General features: G+C 36.7%; 2 protein-coding genes across 4 annotated transcripts in view; both read left to right on the top strand.

Annotated features, from left to right (window-relative positions):
• Positions 1 to 13,013, top strand: part of LOC107660092 (formin-like protein 2) — a 28,732-nt gene extending 15,719 nt beyond the window's left edge. The window contains exons 14-27 of one of the 3 annotated variants that reach the window (XM_016449315.1): positions 2,045 to 2,399; positions 4,791 to 4,973; positions 5,213 to 5,233; positions 5,398 to 5,522; positions 5,948 to 6,150; positions 6,614 to 6,848; positions 6,988 to 7,056; positions 7,144 to 7,224; positions 7,348 to 7,477; positions 8,058 to 8,221; positions 8,334 to 8,435; positions 8,514 to 8,615; positions 9,826 to 9,949; positions 11,771 to 13,013. In XM_016449315.1, coding sequence (XP_016304801.1) covers positions 2,045 to 2,399; positions 4,791 to 4,973; positions 5,213 to 5,233; positions 5,398 to 5,522; positions 5,948 to 6,150; positions 6,614 to 6,848; positions 6,988 to 7,056; positions 7,144 to 7,224; positions 7,348 to 7,477; positions 8,058 to 8,221; positions 8,334 to 8,435; positions 8,514 to 8,615; positions 9,826 to 9,949; positions 11,771 to 11,880 — 2,004 coding nt within the window. In that variant the 3' untranslated portion in view covers positions 11,881 to 13,013. Of the gene's footprint in view, positions 1 to 2,044; positions 2,400 to 4,790; positions 4,974 to 5,212; positions 5,234 to 5,397; positions 5,523 to 5,947; positions 6,151 to 6,613; positions 6,849 to 6,987; positions 7,057 to 7,143; positions 7,225 to 7,347; positions 7,478 to 8,057; positions 8,222 to 8,333; positions 8,436 to 8,513; positions 8,616 to 9,825; positions 9,950 to 10,201; positions 10,318 to 11,770 lie in introns of all 3 variants that reach the window. The other 2 variants (XM_016449314.1, XM_016449313.1) reach the window with 2 other exon arrangements.
• Positions 13,014 to 14,608: 1,595 nt separating this feature from the next.
• LOC107660093 (ADP-ribosylation factor-like protein 6-interacting protein 6) overlaps positions 14,609 to 19,667 on the top strand; it is a 10,866-nt gene continuing 5,807 nt past the window's right edge. Inside the window, exons 1-3 of the mRNA XM_016449316.1 lie at positions 14,609 to 15,182; positions 15,311 to 15,364; positions 15,440 to 15,572. Coding sequence (XP_016304802.1) covers positions 14,897 to 15,182; positions 15,311 to 15,364; positions 15,440 to 15,572 — 473 coding nt within the window. The 5' untranslated portion in view covers positions 14,609 to 14,896. The remainder of the gene's footprint in view (positions 15,183 to 15,310; positions 15,365 to 15,439; positions 15,573 to 19,667) is intronic.

The following is a 19,667-nucleotide window of genomic DNA, read 5'->3' as shown; positions in this document are numbered from 1 at the left end:
AGTTTACACTGAACACAGAAAGTCATAACTCCACAAGGACAGTGCATGCTTTTAGTGTTATTATTAAAGGCATTAGGATCTGCACTGAATAGATTTCCTTATTTAAGAATATTCTCAGATAAATTCACATTGAATGGTTAAATTCCTAATAGGAGTTTACATTCAACACACATTTGACAATAAAGCGTTTTCAAGAGAATACATTATGGTAAGGAAACGAATCGTCATCACAAACTTCAAGTTAGGGTTGTGCCGGTAGACGAGAGTATCGTGTATCGACGATAGTAAGAGATATCGCCTGTTGCTGATTTCTTTGACAACAGCAAGACGATTATTATTATCTGTCAAAAATATAGGCGCCTATCTTTAGTGATGCAGCGCGGAGAGCCGCCTCAGAAACTTGCCGCAGCACGGCTGGTGAGTAGCCAGGATCAGCTCCGGTGGCCGTGTCGGAGACGTAACGCACCGCAGACGTGTGCAGTGTAAATAAGGTGTAAGAGATTTATTCATGAAACAGTGTAGGTAGCTTCACTCATTATAACGGGAGTGTTTTTAAAGAGCATATAATACTTGCACTAGACTGAAGTCAGTTATGATGTTCTTTGTTAATGTAAATATTCTTTGCTCGTTTTCTGTTTGAATAACTGAGGAAATGTAACCTTGTCGTCAAACATTTCAAGAACATTCTTCCTTTCCTGAAAGATTTGCGCACGTCTCTGTCTCCTCAGCGCCATCACAAGCCCCTACTGGCAACTCCTAACCACTTGAGAGACCTCTCGAGCTGTCTTAAATAACTGGGAGAGTAAGAGTGATTCTTAGCTTTAAGAAATTTGATAACTTGCTTTTATACTTAAGTTTGAAAGTAGGAGTAAATTTAATGAATTCTCAGCACTTGAGACTAAAATGGCACTTTGAGAAGCTTGATAAATATGGGCCCAGATCTATCGTTTGGATCTTATCAAATGGTTTATAACAGCCTGTCAACATAACACTACATTTTACTTTTACAGATTTAAATAATACGAAAATGTTCCTTTTCAGATAATTTATAGGGCTGATCATTTAACACATTCTTTTAGTGCAATTCAGTGTCATTTTAGAATTATTATAGTATTTAATAATATTTTGAATTGCCTTTTATTTTCATATTTTCCATTTTCTTTTAAGTTTTAGGAATATTATGTGATTTGTCTTTTGTTATATTTCTATTTAGCTTTATTTTTATTTCAGTTTTAGTTTTGGTCATTTTAGTACTTCAACTTACATTTATTTTATTTCAGATAGTTGCCCAAGCAAACATGTCTAATTTTTAGGTTTTTCATAGAATATTTTATTTCAGCTTTATTTACAATTAATAAAAATTTTTTTAATAGTTTTAGTTAACAGTAACAACACTGGTAAAATGATATTACAAATGTGAATCTTGAGTAAATTTGAGGTTGTTGACACAACACAGCAATAGACCAACAATTAAAAAATTGTATAAATATTGATATATTATTTAAAGTTATTAATGACTAATTTGATCAATTGGGTATATGTTGAATGTCACCTAACCAAACCAGAAAACGGGTCTCATCACATCCGTTTATATGAGAGTGTTAACAGGTATATGAACTGATGGCAATAATCAGCTAACCTAGCTAGTTGTTTTTTTTGTCTGTGTTTTATTCAATTTTAATATCCAAATGTTAGTGAGAAGCACTAACACTTTTAGATATTAATCTGTATATGTGATGGACATCGGTTATGATTTTCTTTGGCATCTCCTTCGAAGGCATTTTGAGTAAAACAGCTCTGTATTTAACGAAACACATACGCAAGACCTGATTCGATGCGACCTGTTTTACAGAACACAGAAGTTTTTTGCTCATAACCCCAATTGCCAGTCGGTTGATTAAAATATCTAATCGATTGACAAGCCATTTTTCTTAAAGAACTTCTAGAATTAATGTCGCCATGGTAGCTTAATTTATTTAATAACATGGGATGATTTCTTGTTAAATCCTAAATTACTCTGTTTGCGTACACATGTGCAATCCAGGTTGTGTACCGGGACGCCAGTTCGCAAGTTCACACGCTTCGCCGGATAGTTCGTGAGAAGGATGAGACCATTCAGAGGCAGTCCACTCTTGAGAAGAAAATCCATGAGCTAGAGCACCGAGGCAGTCTCCAGATCCAGGTGAGGGGTGAGGGAGATGGAGAAGGAGACGTGTCTCCGCTGCCGTCACCTCCTCAGCCCATGGCTCTTTCTCCCTGCCCTGATGCCATGGCCTTGGCCGGAGCCTGTGCCGGTGCAGCGTACAGCTCTGGCAGCACGTCCCAGACTGGAACTCTTCGAGCAATGGCCACACCACCACCTCCTCCCCCTCCACCACCTCCAATGGCAAGTTCCTCTGGTGAGTAATGCTTTCAACAGATCTGATGGTTCAGCGCTCATTTAATGAGGGTATAATGAAATGATTACTTTCTACAACTGAAGATGATCAATGTTATGGGTTTCACTCAGTGTGACTGCCATCGTTTTATTTAATTGGGGTGGTGTAGCCTAATGGTCTTGGGTTCAAACAGTACCGTTGCTTAAATTTACAGAGCCTGAGAAATAAAAGTTTATAGGTGGGCCCCCTTCCCACAGGCCCAATGAAAAGTCTGTACCACTTTGTCACAAGGCCTGAGACAACATTCCCCTGACAGTGCTCCTGCTGCAAACCCTACAAGGGTTGATCCGTGAACTATGTTGATTATCCATTTACCTTCAGGTTGCTCAAGGTGGATTGTTCCTGTGTGTTAAAAACGATGGTTGACTAAATGATTAGTAATCATAGATCTATCAATTATTTTAAATGTTTAAGTGTCAGATAACTGATATGCAGAACCAATATTTAATAATTGTTTTATGCATTTTTGCACAGATAATTGTTGCTTCATAGAAACATAATCCCCGTATATATAAAAGAAATAAGGAAAATCTGTAAATGCATCAGAACATTCATAAAGTCCAGCTGATCAGAACTATTAATGTTTTTCTGAACCTAGATTTTATGACAGCTGCCTAACTAACTAAATACCTAACAGACCACCATTTTACCATGTTTTTACTGTGAGCAACGTGTTTGCAGCCAGTAGTTGCGCAGAGCTGCATAAAGACTGTGCCAGCATTTTTACCACAAATTAATGGCATTTGTGGGTACAATTGTTTAAAGAGCCACCAGATATATATATATACTGATCTGAACTGATTAATTTGAAATAATAAATATCTAAACCAATTATCAGTCTATCCCTTCTAACCAGTTATTCTTTGTTACGTTTTAATTAGGGATGCACGTATCGGGCCCGATCCCGAGCTGATAAGCAGAGCGCGGTTGCAGAGATGCGCGAGCTTGTCGAGTGAATATCTCACAGACATCACTGGAAGGTTTGTAGTTCGGTCGGATATGTCAAAAGCAAGTAAGTAAAACAATGCACAAGTTACTAAATTTATTTGACGGTAAGGAGAGCGAGAGAGAGAGAGTCCGAGAGCGCGCACTTCTGTTGCATGATCTTGACTGCTGTTCGCTCCATTAGCGCATGCATTTTGGATTAAAACTAAATCGTAAATATAAGACAATTTATAGGGGCATTCACTATAAACGTCATTTATTTTCACCCTTAAGCATACACGACTTTCTGGCGAAATTGAAACTAACAGCATGTGTGAAATTCGCTAGCTGTACTGTACTTGTCCCTCTCATTCTGCACCAGTACAAACAAGGGTTGATCCGTGAACTATGTTGATTATCCATTTACCTTCAGGTTGCTCAAGGTGGATTGTTCCTGTGTGTTAAAAACGATGGTTGACTAAATGATTAGTAATCATAGATCTATCAATTATTTTAAATGTTTAAGTGTCAGATAACTGATATGCAGAACCAATATTTAATAATTGTTTTATGCATTTTTGCACAGATAATTGTTGCTTCATAGAAACATAATCCCCGGTTTCACAGACAAGGCTTAAGCCTAGTCCCAGACTAAAATGCATGACTGAGCTGTTTTAACTGAAAGAAACTTGCATCGAACATATCTTAAAATATGTCAGCACCTTTGTTTTGTCTCAAGATGCACACCAGTAATATTTTTTTCAAAGGCACATTTATAAAAGTTAGTTTAATGTCCTAATTGAAACCAGGTGTTTCACCTGTCTGTGAAACCAGGTCTAAATGCATTATGATTATTTGTATAATTAAAAACATTTACACCAACGTGCAAAAGCTTGAGGTCAGAAGATATTTAAAAAAAAAAAAATGAAATAAGGCTTATGTTCATCAAGTCTGAACTTATTTGATTACATTTTTTAAATATATTTTTATTTCAAATAAAATGTTTGCTGAATGCTGAATGAAGCTCTTAATCAAAGTTATCTGACATTATCAAGCTGAATTCTGACACAGTTTAACTTTGAGTTCTTGTCATATTTTATTACCATTTTCTATACTATAGCGAATAAACTGTGATAATGTGAGAAATGTGGTCTGAATAAATTTTGGTTTGACTGTATATATTTGATAAATGAAGTTAACCAACTAACATTATAGATACTCTTTTGGTTTCTGTACCCAATATTTTAAAATGCAATGAAAATATTGGTATTGGTACTCGGTATCGGCAAGTACCAAAAATAAAAGTATTGGTATCGGGCGAGTACTGGAAAAAGTGGTATCGGTGCATCCCTAGTTTTAATTGTGCTTAAGCTTGCTGTCTAAAATTAATTGTTAGTGCCATCACACGTTCTCTCTCTTCTCCTGTAGTTCCTAATGGGCCATCGGCAGCTCTCGCACCTCCACTGCCGCCACCTCCTCCTCCTCCCCCACCTCCACCTCCTGGACATTCTATTGAGATCTCTGCTCCATTACCCCCGCCTCCCCCTCCTTGTGCTCCTCCTCTCCCAGGAAGCGGGACGCCAACGGTCATATTCAACTCTGGCTTGACAGGTATAAATGTGTACATGATCGTTTCAGTGTGAATGGGTCATTGCAAATGTATTATTTTTTGTTGTCTGTTTTCATTCATATTATTTTTCCCTGAAATAATTTTCCAAGATTTTGTGGATTTTTGTTCAGCACTTCTTAGTGCTCAGAAGAATTTTTGGCTTTCTCTTCTAGACATTTGTGCTTTATTACTCTCTAAACATTTGTTTTTATCTACTCTCTTTTTCCTCCTGCCCTCAAAGATGGACCAATCAAGCTCTTCTGTAGGTTTCCTGATATTTGTCATGGCCACCATTTACTGTCATGATCTAGTCACATTATGTGTTGTGTGTCTTTGCTTAACACATTATCATGTATTTTTGTGATTCTTTTTAATCTCATTGAATAGTTGTTTTGGTAGTCACAGGCCTCTTTTCTTTCTTGGCAGCTGTGAAAATTAAAAAGCCAATCAAAACCAAGTTCCGCTTGCCAGTGTTCAATTGGGTGGCTCTGAAACCAAATCAGATCAACGGCACTGTCTTCAATGAAATCGATGACGAGAAGATTCTAGAGGTATTTGTCTGCAGCACGTTACATGGTGTGAAATGTGTGATCTCTATCAACTTCAAGTACATTCCGTAACAGCTGCTTACTAAAATTGCAAGAAACGACACATACAGAAAGTCAAACGTCACTGCCCTTAGGGGCTCATTGTACTTCAATAATCTGACAATTCCAGGTGAAAACAATTTAGGATGGGATTTGCTATCAGAATTGCCTATCAGAATGAGCCATGTACTTGGATGGGAAGGGGTTAAGGAGGCAGAGCAAGAACATTTTGATAAAAGATTATGAAAACAATGTATTTGAAATAACCAATGACCAGGAAGTCCTACTGTGCATGATTCATTGGTGCCATTAGTGGTGCCAACGTTTTCGAACACCAAGTTCTAGGAGTGCTGTGGATTACAACTTTAATAGAACGCTTTGGTTTGCAGGATTTGAATGTGGATGAGTTTGAGGAAATGTTCAAGACCAAAGCCCAGGGCCCTGCCATCGACATGACGATGCAAAAGCAGAAGGCTCCTCAGAAGGGCCCCAATAAAGTTTCACTGCTGGAGGCCAACAGAGCCAAAAACCTTGCCATCACGCTCCGCAAGGCAGGGAAGAGCCCGGAAGAGATCTGCAAAGCAATCCAGACGTAAGTTCCCCCTTTGTCATTAATGTCAAGATAAAGATGAACCATATTCTCTGTGAGATGATGTTTTACAACTGTGGGATTGCTCTTGTTCAAAGGGATAGTTCACCCAGAAATGAAAATTACAACAAAACACTGGTCAAAAAAACTCCTCTTGGCTTATATCGAAATCCTCCAACATTTTTCTTTACAAATCCTCATTTTGTACTCCTAATTCATGAAAGGTGTTTCCCTTACATCTGTTTGATAGAACATCAGTCAGTTCTTGTTCTGTTCCTTCCACAGTTCAGCTCCTGTATCTTCTATCTCTGCTGGTTTAGTTTAGTTTAGTTTAGTTTGGTTTGGTTTGGTTTGGTTTTGTTTGGTTTTGTTTTGTTTTGTGGTTTGTTTGTTTTTTGTTAATTTTGTTTTTTGAGGTTTGTTTTTTTTAATAGCACTCTGATCAGTTTCTCTCAACCGCCCGCAGGTTTGATCTACGTACAGTGCCCTTGGATTTCGTGGAATGTTTGATGCGGTTCATGCCCACTGAAAGTGAGGTGAAGGTGCTCCGCCAGTATGAGCGAGAGCGACGGCCAATGGATGGGCTCACTGATGAGGACCGATTCATGATGCTCTTCAGCAAGATTGAAAGGCTGCCACAGCGGATGACCATCATGGCCTTCATGGGCAACTTTAGCGATAGCCTGCAGATGCTCACACCGGTAAGGTGGAAAGAGAGAGAAAAAAAAAGGAACCACCGTTGTTGAATCATTTAATTGAATAATAACACTCTTATCAATAAAGATCAATCTGAAATGTATTTATACATTTGTCTGTTTGCTGTTGCTGTTTTTCCTACAGCAACTGCACGCTATCATAGCAGCATCTGTATCCATAAAGTCATCACAGAAGTTAAAGAAAATCCTTGAGGTAAGCCAATATAACTTTAATATCACAGAGTTTCTTGTAGTTTTAGAGTCTTGCTTGTAATTAATTATGTGATATCTCTCATTTCAGATCATTTTGGCCCTGGGGAACTACATGAACAGTAGTAAGAGAGGAGCTGTTTATGGCTTCAAACTTCAGAGCTTGGATTTGGTAACATCACATTTAATAACACTTTTTAAAAAAAGAGCTAAAAGTCATGCACTTTTTTGACATTATTAAGTTTATTCTGACATTATTAACATTAAGTTTAATTGTAATGTTTCCTGCCTTTAGCTATTGGAAACCAAGTCCACAGACAGGAAGAAGACACTTTTGCACTACATAGCCAATGTGGTGAAGGAGAAATATCCTGTTGTAAGCATTTTTTACAATGAGCTGCACTACATTGAGAAAGCTGCTGCAGGTAAGTCTCCATCAACCCTGAAAATACATTTAAAATATACTAATTAGAAATGGTAATTATATTTATTTATATTATTAGTGCTGTTAATAACTATTTTTAGAACTATTTTTTGTTGTTGTTGTTGTTGAAGCTAAAATATAAATATTGGATAATAAAAAAAAAAACTTAAATGTAAATTGGAAATGCTGCCTTGGCAACTAACTAAAGTAAAATTTGTTCAATTTAAAGTACTAAAATTACTAAAACTGAAATCAAAATAAATTAAAACTAAATCAAAATTTAAAAAAAACTAATGAAAGTGACAAGTACATAAAAAAAACAACTGATACTTAAAATATAATAATTAAATAAAAATATAATTAAATAAAGAAAAAATTAATATAAAATAACATAAATAATACTAATATAACACTTTCTAAATTCATTTTAAAATGTTCTTAGGTCTCACATTAACAGAAAGAAATACAAAAATGATTGTCCTCAAATATGCATTTTTTTTTTTTTTGCTCTAATATGCTAATATGTTGATTCTACAGTAAGTTTGTTTTTGATGGTGGGTCTCATTATTCCCATGTTGCAGTCTCACTGGAGAATGTTCTCCTGGATGTGAAGGAGCTCCAGAGAGGTATGGATCTGACCAGAAGGGAGTACAGCATGCACGGCCACAACTCCCTGCTCAAAGACTTCATCCATCACAATGAGGCCAGACTGAAGAAGCTCCTGGATGATGCTAGGATTGCACAGGTAGAAAAAAGCAGGGTATAGGGTGTTGTGGTGGGCTGGTAATGGTAAGGCTGTAGGTTTGAATCTCACAAGGGATAATCCCCATGATCATGTGGCTTGCATGTAATTACAGGATGCCTTTGACGATGTTGTTAAATTCTTCGGGGAGAGCCCCAAGACCATGCCACCCTCTGTGTTCTTCCCTGTGTTTGTTCGCTTCATCAAGTCCTATAGGGTGAGTCTGTATGCTATCAGTGCATCAACTTCCTTCTGGTTCACACAAGGCCCAGATCTAATTTGTCGTTGTTTTCAGCAAGCGAATGAAGAGAACGAGCAGAGGAAGAGGCAAGAGCAGCTGATGATGGAGAAACTTCTGGAACAGGAGGCTATGATGGAGGAGCAAGAAAATCAACAGGTATAATGATTTGAGAGCCTTAGTAGAGCACACTAGGGCTGGGTTGAAAATATCAGTTTCTCGATTTTATCAGTTCTCATTTTGAGGAACCGATAATGATTCTTATATCCCAAAAATTGATCTTTTATTCTATGCTGTTTTCAGTTGATGTGTAAGCAAAACTTCACTACACAGTATTTTATAGCATGGCTTCCATCCAACAAACTATTGATCCAATTTCAAATTCTGTCAATTTTATTATGAAATTCGAACAATAAATACCATTTTGGCACTTTTTAATGTGATGACGGATCACTGTAGTGCCTTAGTTCAAGCAAAGTGCCATGCACATGAACTGATCATCTCTTCCTCTTTAATACTAGTTACCGCACAAAATAAACGTAAATGAACATGAGAAGGTATGTTGAAAAATACAGTACAACTTACTGAAATGTATCATGTCTATTGTAATCATACAATCAAGTGTTTGCAACTACAGAAATTCTCCAATAAAACCGCTTGTAAATGTAAAATTACATTTACCTCTGGAAAGCCATTCAATGATCGTAGCTCAGTAGTTAACTATAAAAAATTTACTTTAGAGAGGAGCATTTTGCTAAATATATGTATTATTTTATATAATCATTAAATTTGTACAGCCACCGTTTAAATATTTATATTTCAAAAAACTAATTGGAGTAGAAATACAATGGTCATTAAAAAGTTATGATGATATTATAAAAATTCCTTATGTGGAATTTAAATGTTTGCATACAAATCATGATGTTGCTAAAAAGAACATTATTTTGTGTATTTGGTGTAATGAAATGTGTTTATGCGATTTAAGTTTAAAAAAATACATTATTTTCCACATGAGCTTGTAGAGCTTGTAACACTTCAAAGAGAAAGGAAAAATTGAAATCGCATCATATGACCCCTTTAAATATTACAGTAATGTACCAACTGACAGAATTCCCTGTATGGTTTACAGCATTAGTTTTTAGTTAGTAGAGAATTTTGTCCTTAAACTGACATGTACTGTACCTGAATCGAATTGAGATCAGAATCTAGTCGAAATGCAAGTTTGTGAATCTAAATCAAATCGAACCGTGCAATTTGTGTCAATGCCCAGCCTTAGAGCACACTACAGTGTACATTAAAGGAAAGATTACAGCAAAGCTGTGTGCACTAACTGGATATTCTATCATTTATTAATTTGTACAAACACCAGTCACCATCTCACAAGGGCAAGCGGCAGCAGCAGGAACTGATCTCTGAGTTAAGGAAGAGGCAAGGCAAAGATAGCCGCCACGTCTACGAAGGCAAAGATGGCGCCATTGAGGACATCATTACGGGTAAGAATGCTGCTGAATGCAAGCTTAAACAGATTCATTTGATTGTACGTACGTCAAATGAATCTGTTTCCCTAAGTGTGTATTGGTCTTGTTCTTTAGATAGTAACAGTAGACGTACAGTAGCAGTAGACACCATGCTGTTTAGCCTTACTGGAGTTTAGAGGCTTGAAGTTTCTGTCTGATTCTGTGCCTTTTCTAGAGCTTCTAGCTTTTGGTGTTTCTGTGTTGTGATTGGCTATTATTTTGCTGCAGTGCTGAAGACCGTCCCCTTTACCGCACGATCAGCCAAACGTGGCTCGCGGTTCTTCTGTGACCCCGCCCTCTCCGAGGACTTCCATTATTAAACTAAATTCTGTCCCCTCAGAAAGGTGCCTTTAAGTCCGTCTCTTCTTCACTCATCTCCTAGTCATTCCCTCCATCCTTCTCTCTGTTTCTTCATTTGTTTACTATTCACCTGGGTAAGGGCATTAAATACAGGATGGAAACGTGAATTCTCTGCATAAAAAAAGATGCATGCCTGCCTTCAATAATTTCTGTTATGCATTTTGCTTCCTGCACACTATTTAAATCTAGTCGCAGATTTAAAAATCTGTTGAAGTGTCCCATCCCATTGAGTAGATCTAATACAGTTGCAGGTAAACTTTGTCTCTGGTAACCACCTTCCAACATATCATGACTTATCAGAAGGATCTGAGTTGTAGGGATGCACTAAAATTACAATTCTGGCTGATATGATATGCTGATAATATTTTAATGTTATTGAAAACATAAATATTATATTCCATTTTATCTGAATAATGAAAATTTAAAAAATGTAAATGCTCTAATTAAATTTAGGGATCATAGCATTACGTACAGTGTGAAGAATGAATATTGCCCTTTTCATTCTTTCATATACTAAACATTACATTTAACAGTGTTAAATGTTAAAATATTGCTGTTTTGTAGAGATTAACTTCACAATTGCATTAATTTAATGCTCACTTTGTCAATCTAAAAACAAGGAAAATAAATATGCACCGTTCAATATTCAATATCAACCTATACCAATAAGTGGTAGAGACAAATAAATGGCCAATATTAAAATATGCTATTCCATTTAAATAATAATACATCAAAAACTATGATCAGTCATTTTAAGTGTTCCAAGTAGATTTAGGCATCACAACATTATAATGTACAGTATGAAGAATTAATAATTTCATTTTTTCATTTGCTGAAGATCACATCTAACAGTGTCAATAAATCATTATTCTTTTGTAAAGATTAACTTTACAATTGCCATTATTTGATGTTCATGCCAATGTAAAGATAGAGTAAATTAGCATTAGCATGATACCATTATATCAAATATCAACCTATACCATTAAATGGTGGAGACAGATAAATGGCCAATATTAAAATATTAAATTTTGTCAACAAAACAAAATATTACAATTATTATTGTGTTGTAAAGATTAACTTTTCCATAACCATAATGTAAAAATAAGGGAAATGAGTATGCCCAGTTATATATTCAGTATCATCAGCCATTATATCAAACCTATACCAATAAGCGGTAGAGACAGATAAATGGCCAATATTAAACTGTTCTATACCATTTTGCCAATTGGTTTCCGAAACACCCAATGGTGTTTGCCAATTACACCCAATAACCGATATAGTACCGGAATATCGTGCATCCCTGCTAAATTGATCTAAAACTAACCAAAAATCCACACACCTGCCTGTTTTGTACCCATCTTTGGCCCTGTCTCATCCATATCCACAGGCACAGACTGTAGTTGTGCTCACTGTAACGGTTGACTTGTTTGTCTTCAGACCTGCGCAGTCAACCTTTCAGACGGGCCGATGCCCTGAGGAGGAGTGGGAGAAGGAACTTGGAGATACAGCACCTTCTGCTACGCAACATGGAGATCACCACCTGTTAGCCAAGTTTGTTCAGCTTTTGAGGACAGAAGGTGGGCCAATGACACTACTGAACAAAAAGAACAAACAATAGCACACTTAGATCAATGGAAGGATGGATAAACGTGACACTGAACACTTCTGCTTACCTGAGATCTGACATCTTGATTTAATGGACTGTTTTAAAGAACGTAAGATAAAGAGAACATGAAGTGTAGAGTGGTGGATGCAGTATGTTGACTTAGTCTAATATTGTGGATTCTACAAATGGACATTGTGAAGAAAGATTGTGGTCTTTTATGATTCACTATATTCAACATTGAGACATTGTGTATCATGTACAAGACAGAGCAGAAATGTCAAAGGAAGTCCTTGGATTGGCCCACTTTTCATTTTCATTGTCATTTTACCTCTGGTTCTAAAACTCAGAGCTGAGTAGCTTTTTCTGAGGGGAAGATTTACAAGATGCACTTTTATTTTTAACTTTGATCATCTTAAAACTGAACTTTCGATTAAAAAAAAAAAAAAAAACATGGATGACGTGCGAGAGGGAGATTCAGTCTTGATACTGTAATGCTGTTGAGGATTATTAAACATCCCATGAAATGTTGAGAAAATGTTTACTACTAAGCATTCCCAATCAGTTTGACATTGTATTTACAGTACATCTCATTTTAATCACAGACTTGCTCTCCTACTGGTTTTATCTCATTTGACATTTGTAAACTGTGGAAAAGAGTGCTGTTTTTTTTTTAAACGAAGACATTTCATTGGACAAAAAAGTCTTTTTTTTAAATGTACAGATATTTTGCTACAAAATTGAGCGTCTTATTTTTTACATTGTTCATCCATTGTGGTGCTGTACATATTGTTGAAACAAAACAACTTGTCCTGCAATATCACTGGAATGTTATTAACTTTTATGTTGTTTAGTATGACAGTATTATTTAATCTGATGGTGAATCAACTTACTCTGTGACCTAAATTGCTCTTTTATCACTATTGTTGCATATGGTAAATGTCTGTGGTTGCACGTAACACTTGAAAGCTTGAACAGACACTAGTGGCACATATAACTTTTTTTCTACTTTGAACTCTTTAACTGGAATCAGTGGTTGTGTGCAAATAAAGCAATGACACCAGCACCATTAAAAAACAGTGATTATTTTGTGTGGTCGATGCAAGAATTCACAGAGAGGTTTTTATTTGACTGAAAATCGGGATGGACACATGAGGATGCTCAATGATAAATGTGATGTTGGAGCTACTTGTGGGCAGTGGTAACTTAATGCTGCCACAAGGTGGTAGCAAACCCTTGTGTTCAAGGATCTTAGCCATTTCTTTTCGGCCCCAGGTCGGATTGAAACGGCATTTGTACTATTAAACATGGCCAGATTACAGTTAGGTTATTTAAACCAGACCACATAATACTGTATAGCTCTCTATCTCTAGAAGTTTCATAAAATTCATATTACTATAAAAATTCATTTTACATTTATGCAGGTTTTCGATGACTGATAATCTTTCAGTTTTTGTTATACTATCCTTTTAATAAAATAACCAATATATCCTTTTAATGAAACTATTTTAATAACTACACTATTGCTGTGATCTGCAATACTAAAAACGAAATCCAAATAATAGACAAAATGACAAAAAGTAATATTTTGCTATATGGCTGTACAAGGACACAGCAGGTTGGTGATATATTCAGCATAAATTATCCAAAAATACAATGCTTTAAAATACTTTAACACTAAAACTTAGACCCAATTTTTCAAATATGAGATGAGCAATGCTTCTTTTGTGTATTTAAACATTTATGTATATAAAAAGCATTAAATAATGTAATAGGTGAATCATCTCATTTTCAGCCACTTTAGTTCTACTGTTCCAGCAGATAACAGTGGGATACCTATATCCTGTCTGCTGGCTAATGGACATCACACAAGGTTGGGGACCAGTTCACGATGCAGAACTAAAGAGGAGACAAATAAAAGCTGACAACTCCAAACGCTATGGAGAACGTGGGCAGACCTCCCAACTGCCACTGTCAGAAGCTTTAAGAGTGCTGAAGAATTGTTCCATGAAAAAACTATGAAAACACAAATGAAAGAATACAATAGATAAGTGCTTAGAGTGAAAATTACTCTTAAAATCGTACTCAAGTAATTAGTCAATTAACAGAATCGTTTATCCAAAATGAACAGACTATACCACAACATGATATTGCTGAAAAATGTGTAGATGACATTTAACTTAATTAGATATTAAATATTATTTTAAAAATAAATATTAAGTATTATTCCATATTAATAGTTGTTTCGCACAGTTATCAACCTCTGTAAGAAAAAAAAAAGAATAAAAGTAAGCAAAACACGAGCTAAACTAATTTATGTATTATACAAATTTATGTATTATGTCATATTACTTTATGTAAGTAATATTTCAGTAATTTAATTTTTCTTCCACATTATCTCTTAGACCTCATTGTTCCTTCAGATGTGGTGGGATTAATGTGTTTGATCTTCGGGCTATTCCATTTTGACATCAGTTACGAACTCAATTCAGTCTGCTGTCAGTCTTTATCTAAATAAACTAGTTTTGTGTGCTGAAGATTAACAATGTGTGAAACAAGTAGGTTTGTTTAATGACGTTCATCATATCCAATCGTATGGTCGTATTTCCTGGGTCGTCAATTACGATTGGACAACACGGTAATCAAGGCGGTGCTTCACAAACACAGAAGCACAAACCGCGATGTTTTGAAACTGTTCACCGTTTAACAATTTTCTCATTAATATACGTTGTGTTCAGCGATAACGGCTTTAAGTCGGTTGTGTTTCTCGTTTAACTGAATAAAAAGTATTTAACATGCATTGTACAAATCGAGTGTAATTAATCATTTGAAAAGTGAGATTAACTGGCGAGCTAACTAACTAGCCAGTTGTCTAGGAAACGGAAACGCGCAAACTAAAGACGCAGGATGTGACTCACGAGCCAACAATTTCTACTTTAGAAACTTTTATCTTGGCGACCATGCTGCGGTCTGCCAGAGATAAAGACGCCCAGTCCTTAGACGTTTATTCTGATTATGAAGATAATACTCCATTAGCAGGAAGAAGAAACATGTTGGGGGAAATAAATGCAGCTTCACTTGAGAGCAGCGAAATCCGCAGGGCAACGCCTGGGCGGCAACCCGTACGGCAGCGCTTCTGGAAATACACTCACCTGTGGCCCGCTCGTATAGCCTCTGTGCTATGCAGCGTAGTGGTCGTCTCATTTATCGCTGTACTCATCTCCTTCTTGTACATCGTATTAAAAGGTAAGGTTAAAATAAGTTCATATCTATATCTTGGAACCCTTCTCCTGAAGTTCAAGCATGTGCAATACCGAATGATATATGCATTATGCATGTATGCTTGATTTGGTTAATAATTCTTTGATCTATAGATCTAAGAGCAGAGAGGATAACCCCTGAAGATGGATCAGAAGTGAGACTCCTAGGTAGGTCCAAATTACACCTAGTGTATTTTAACATAGTGGCTGCATATTGTAAAACACAGGACTTTTTTCCTGCAGGTTTTTGGAGTATTTTGGTCCTGTCTTCCGTGGCTGGAGTTCTTTGTTGCAGTTTCTCCTGGACCCTAACCTACTTTGACTCTTTTGAGCCAGGAATGTTTCCCCCAACTCCTCTTTCTTCATCCAGACTCAAGTGAGCTTGTTTTATCTCTTAGCACAATTAAATCACCAAACCATATTCTCTGAAGCACAAAAATGTTGCACACTGCCAATAGAGTTCTGCGAATAAGTTTGCATAAGCCTTGCAGAATATGCAGGATGTTAATAATTTTAGCAAAATAGGAAGGGGAAAAAAATACATGATTTATTTTGTACTATTTTGCACTGTATTAAGATTCAAGGGTATGTAACATTCACTGATGCTCAAGAAGGCAATGTGATGCGTTATGATCGGTGAGGTATAAACTTTTTGAATTAGATGATCGGGTAAATTGTAGTTATTTTGTCTTATTGGAAATGTGTAAATATCTTCTGTAGCTTCTGAAAGGAGTTAAAATGCTTTAAATAATATTTATTTATGTATCTTTAAACCGAATAAGAAAAAATTACAAATCATCCTGTTAAAAATAATTCACACCCCACAGCTCTTAATGATCCATGTTGCCTTCTTGAGCATCAGTAAATCTTTTCATCTTTTGTAATAGTTGTATATCAGTCCCTCAATTGTTCTCCGTGTGAAAAGATAGATCTCAAAATCATACAGTCACTAGTAGTGTAACGATATTCAAACCAAACCGAAAATCTGCGATACACCGCCCCCGGTACTCTCATGGCCTACCCCGCCCCCAACTGAGACACTTCAAATGCGTACAGCCATGATAGTTTTGATTTGCTTGAATCCCTTTGAAAAGGAAAGTACCATTAAGGACAACATCTGCAGAACAAATCTGTCATATAGGCTACATAAAATTATAATAAGAACACGACTGTAAAAGAATGTCATGTTTCAACGCGGTATGGAAAGAATGTGTCCACAGAGTTATATCTTCATGACTAGCTCAGTCAAACACACACACACACACATATATATATATATATATATATATATTGTATATATTATTTATCTCATATAAGATGCATTTGGTGGAGTTACGCTGCAGTAAAGTGCTTCATTGAAGGCCTACTATGGTCATTATTTCTTCAGCACGCAGCACGAGCAGCACAAACAACAATGCTGAATTTTAATAACTATGACTGGGACTGTCATATACATAACATTATAATGAGAACACTATTATAATTTTAGTTGCCGTGTTTCGCTCTGTGGATGCATTGCGCACATTCCCGCAGGTTTCGCGATTATAAAGCAGGAAATTCCCGCAAACATTTATGCACTGTAGCATGTAGGTTGAATCCAAACAGATCATCAAAGCAGATAACTTCTCATTTTAAAACTTTCTGTAAAATGGAATTTCACAAACGGTGTGAGTGATTGGGATTGAGTGGTACCGCGTCTTCTCCCACTCTCTCAAAATGCACAAATGGCCTCACATGTATAATATCCACGTTGAGTTTGCTCTGCAAGCGAGCTGCACACTGCAATACAAGACTAGCACGTGTTTCGAGATGGTCCTCACTGCAGAACACAAGATCCAGGGAGTGAGGTTGGATCCAGATCCAACTCCTCCCACCTTACATATACCTAAACCTACCCGTCTCCACCCCCTGATCCATAAACCCCCCCATCTCCCCCCCCTAGATGTGGATCCAACCCCGCCCCTGGATCTTTGTTCTGCAGTGAGGGGCTACTGGCACGTTTCGGACAGTTGATGGAATTGTCACTAGCACGTCATTTTAAGTACTGCCAATTTAAACATTCAAGCTATTTTAACCCATAAAGTACTGCCCCCTTTCAAGACTCTCGAGTGTCAGATTGAGTTATTACATATTTGATTAGAATCATTTCCTTATTGTCATCCATGGCACATGCATTTTTATAGGTAGCCTTGAGTAATGTTGTCCAGTGACTTGTTTGCATTATTTATGCATTGTTTTATTTTATTATATTTAATTTAAGGCAATAGATTTTTTGGTAACACTTTACAAAACAACAATTTTTAAAGTCTCATTTGTTAATGCATTAATTAACATGAACTAACAGAGAGCAATTATTGTTTATTATTATTATTATTAAGTTAAAAGTGAATCTAGTGTTCTTTTGTATTGCTAGTGCCATGCCACGTGATATGAACCGAACTGTGGCATTGGTATATCGTTACACCCCTAACAGTCACTGTTGGTAAGGGTTCAAATGTGCAGAAGATGCTAGAACACCAAATAATGTGCAGGGCTTGTTCTAAAGAACAGTGGGCAGTTAACTGCTCAGGGCAAACAATGGACATGAACAACTATCACAAAACATAAAAACAGGTTTTGATCATCTAGGTAACAACACACAATATTAGGGTATGTAAACTTTTGAACAAGTTAATTGTGTGAGTTCGGTCATTATTTTGTCTTGTGGATGTAAACATCTGTTATGTGAAACAGCTTATTTAGGACGGTACTAAATAAAAAGTAAACATTTTTATGATCCCTCTTATTTTGTTAAAATTATTAACATCTTGCATATTATGCAAGGGGTATGTAAACGTATGAGCAGAGCTGTATCAATAGATAATACCATGTCCATTAAAATATTTTTTTATTCAAAGGTCAAGGTAAAATGAAGTAATTTTATATTATTGTAAGACGATATATGGTACATTTTAGGTGCTATAAGTGGTCGCCGTCTCCTTTTTTTCCTCTATTTTCAATGCAAATTATTACTCAATCTGTAAAGCTCACTTGAATTTGTTCTAGATCATTAGATGTGAACTTATGGTGCTTTGGAAGCCGGTCTGAAACCAAAAGAAGGGACCTTTATACAAAAATAATGTTTGTTTAGTCATTAACTGTCTGGGTTGCAAACTGCCTTCAGTTTCAAGAAACACATAATTTCCATTTTCCAAGTAGTTCAAACTGATCTTTTGCAATAGTGCTGTGTTTGTTACTGTTTAAAATTATTAAACAGTTATTTTATAGATTTTAAGTCCATACCAAAGAAATCAGAAGGAAATTCTTAGAAATTACATAAAAGTTCACATTCATCTGCAGTAGGCAGAGAAACTCAAATTCCAAGTAGAAGTGATCATCCAATCACTTCACTCCAGTCTCACTCATTATCACTGCTGCAGCACCTGCGACAGTCATCCTACTGATCTTGTGAGCACTATTCTTTTATTTCAGTGCTTGTTTTTCTCTACAAGCAGCTGTTTTTTTCCACGGCCAGTTCTACTCTTTAGTGTAATACCTTGAAAGAGTACAAGAGTTATAGGAACATGTTATCTAGGCTGTTCCTCTGGTCTGAGGTTATTCAGCCATTTTTCCTATTTTGTTTTTAGCTGTCAGTGCCTTAGAAGCTTGTCAGCTGTTAAATAGAAAATTGTTCCTATCTCTTTGTGCTGGTTTGACTCGCCCGGGTGAGCGCACAGACTCGGAGGAGAACAGAAAAGCAATTTTCCTGTAATTGCTTTTCATCTTCAGACCTGAATACTTGCACCAAGCGGCACATTCCAAAACTGTCCCAGAATTGGTCCTCAGGGATTTTGTGTGGCTCCAAGCCCCATCAAATATGTCTAAATGTCCTCTACCCCAACTGCTTATGCTCTTGGCGTAGAGAGCGGTGAGGGGAATCTGCCTGAACTTTCTAGTGTTGCTCTTTCCAAAGTCATTGACTGTCATTTAGCTGGTTAGTTTGTTTGTTTACGCATTTATTTATTTATTGAGGGGTGGGAATTAGTTCACCCATAAGACTTTTGACGTCTTTGAAACCAAGATGAAGATATTTTTATGAAACCTGAGAGTTCCCTTTCAGTCGGTCACTCTCGACGTCATGTCGGATGACCGACGAATTGGGATCTCACTTAGAGAGACCAATCTACTTCGAGTGTAAACTAAACGAGCCAATGCACATTGGCATGCGATTATTGCATCCAGCTGCCGCTGATCACAGCGTGAGTATAAGTAGGCAGCAGATGCAGCGCATATTCAGCTTTTCGCTTCGGAGCCGAGCGATCACATCGTTCTGCTCCTGACTACTCTACTGAGAGAAGAAGACTGAACGAGTTCAGCGCGCTCTTGGAGAGCTCTTTGAGTTGGCGGTACGGCGCTTCAGCGGTGGTAGTTTCCCGTGTCGAGTGGGTTGCACACATCAGGCTGCACTACCCCCTGTTTGTGTTGCAGATGA

Source organism: Sinocyclocheilus anshuiensis, unplaced genomic scaffold (genome assembly GCF_001515605.1).
Source record: "Sinocyclocheilus anshuiensis isolate Anshui unplaced genomic scaffold, SAMN03320099.WGS_v1.1 scaffold55, whole genome shotgun sequence".
NCBI lineage: Eukaryota > Metazoa > Chordata > Actinopteri > Cypriniformes > Cyprinidae > Sinocyclocheilus > Sinocyclocheilus anshuiensis.
The sequence above is the reverse complement of the archived record's forward strand: the minus strand, read 5'-3'. Positions and strand labels throughout refer to the sequence as shown.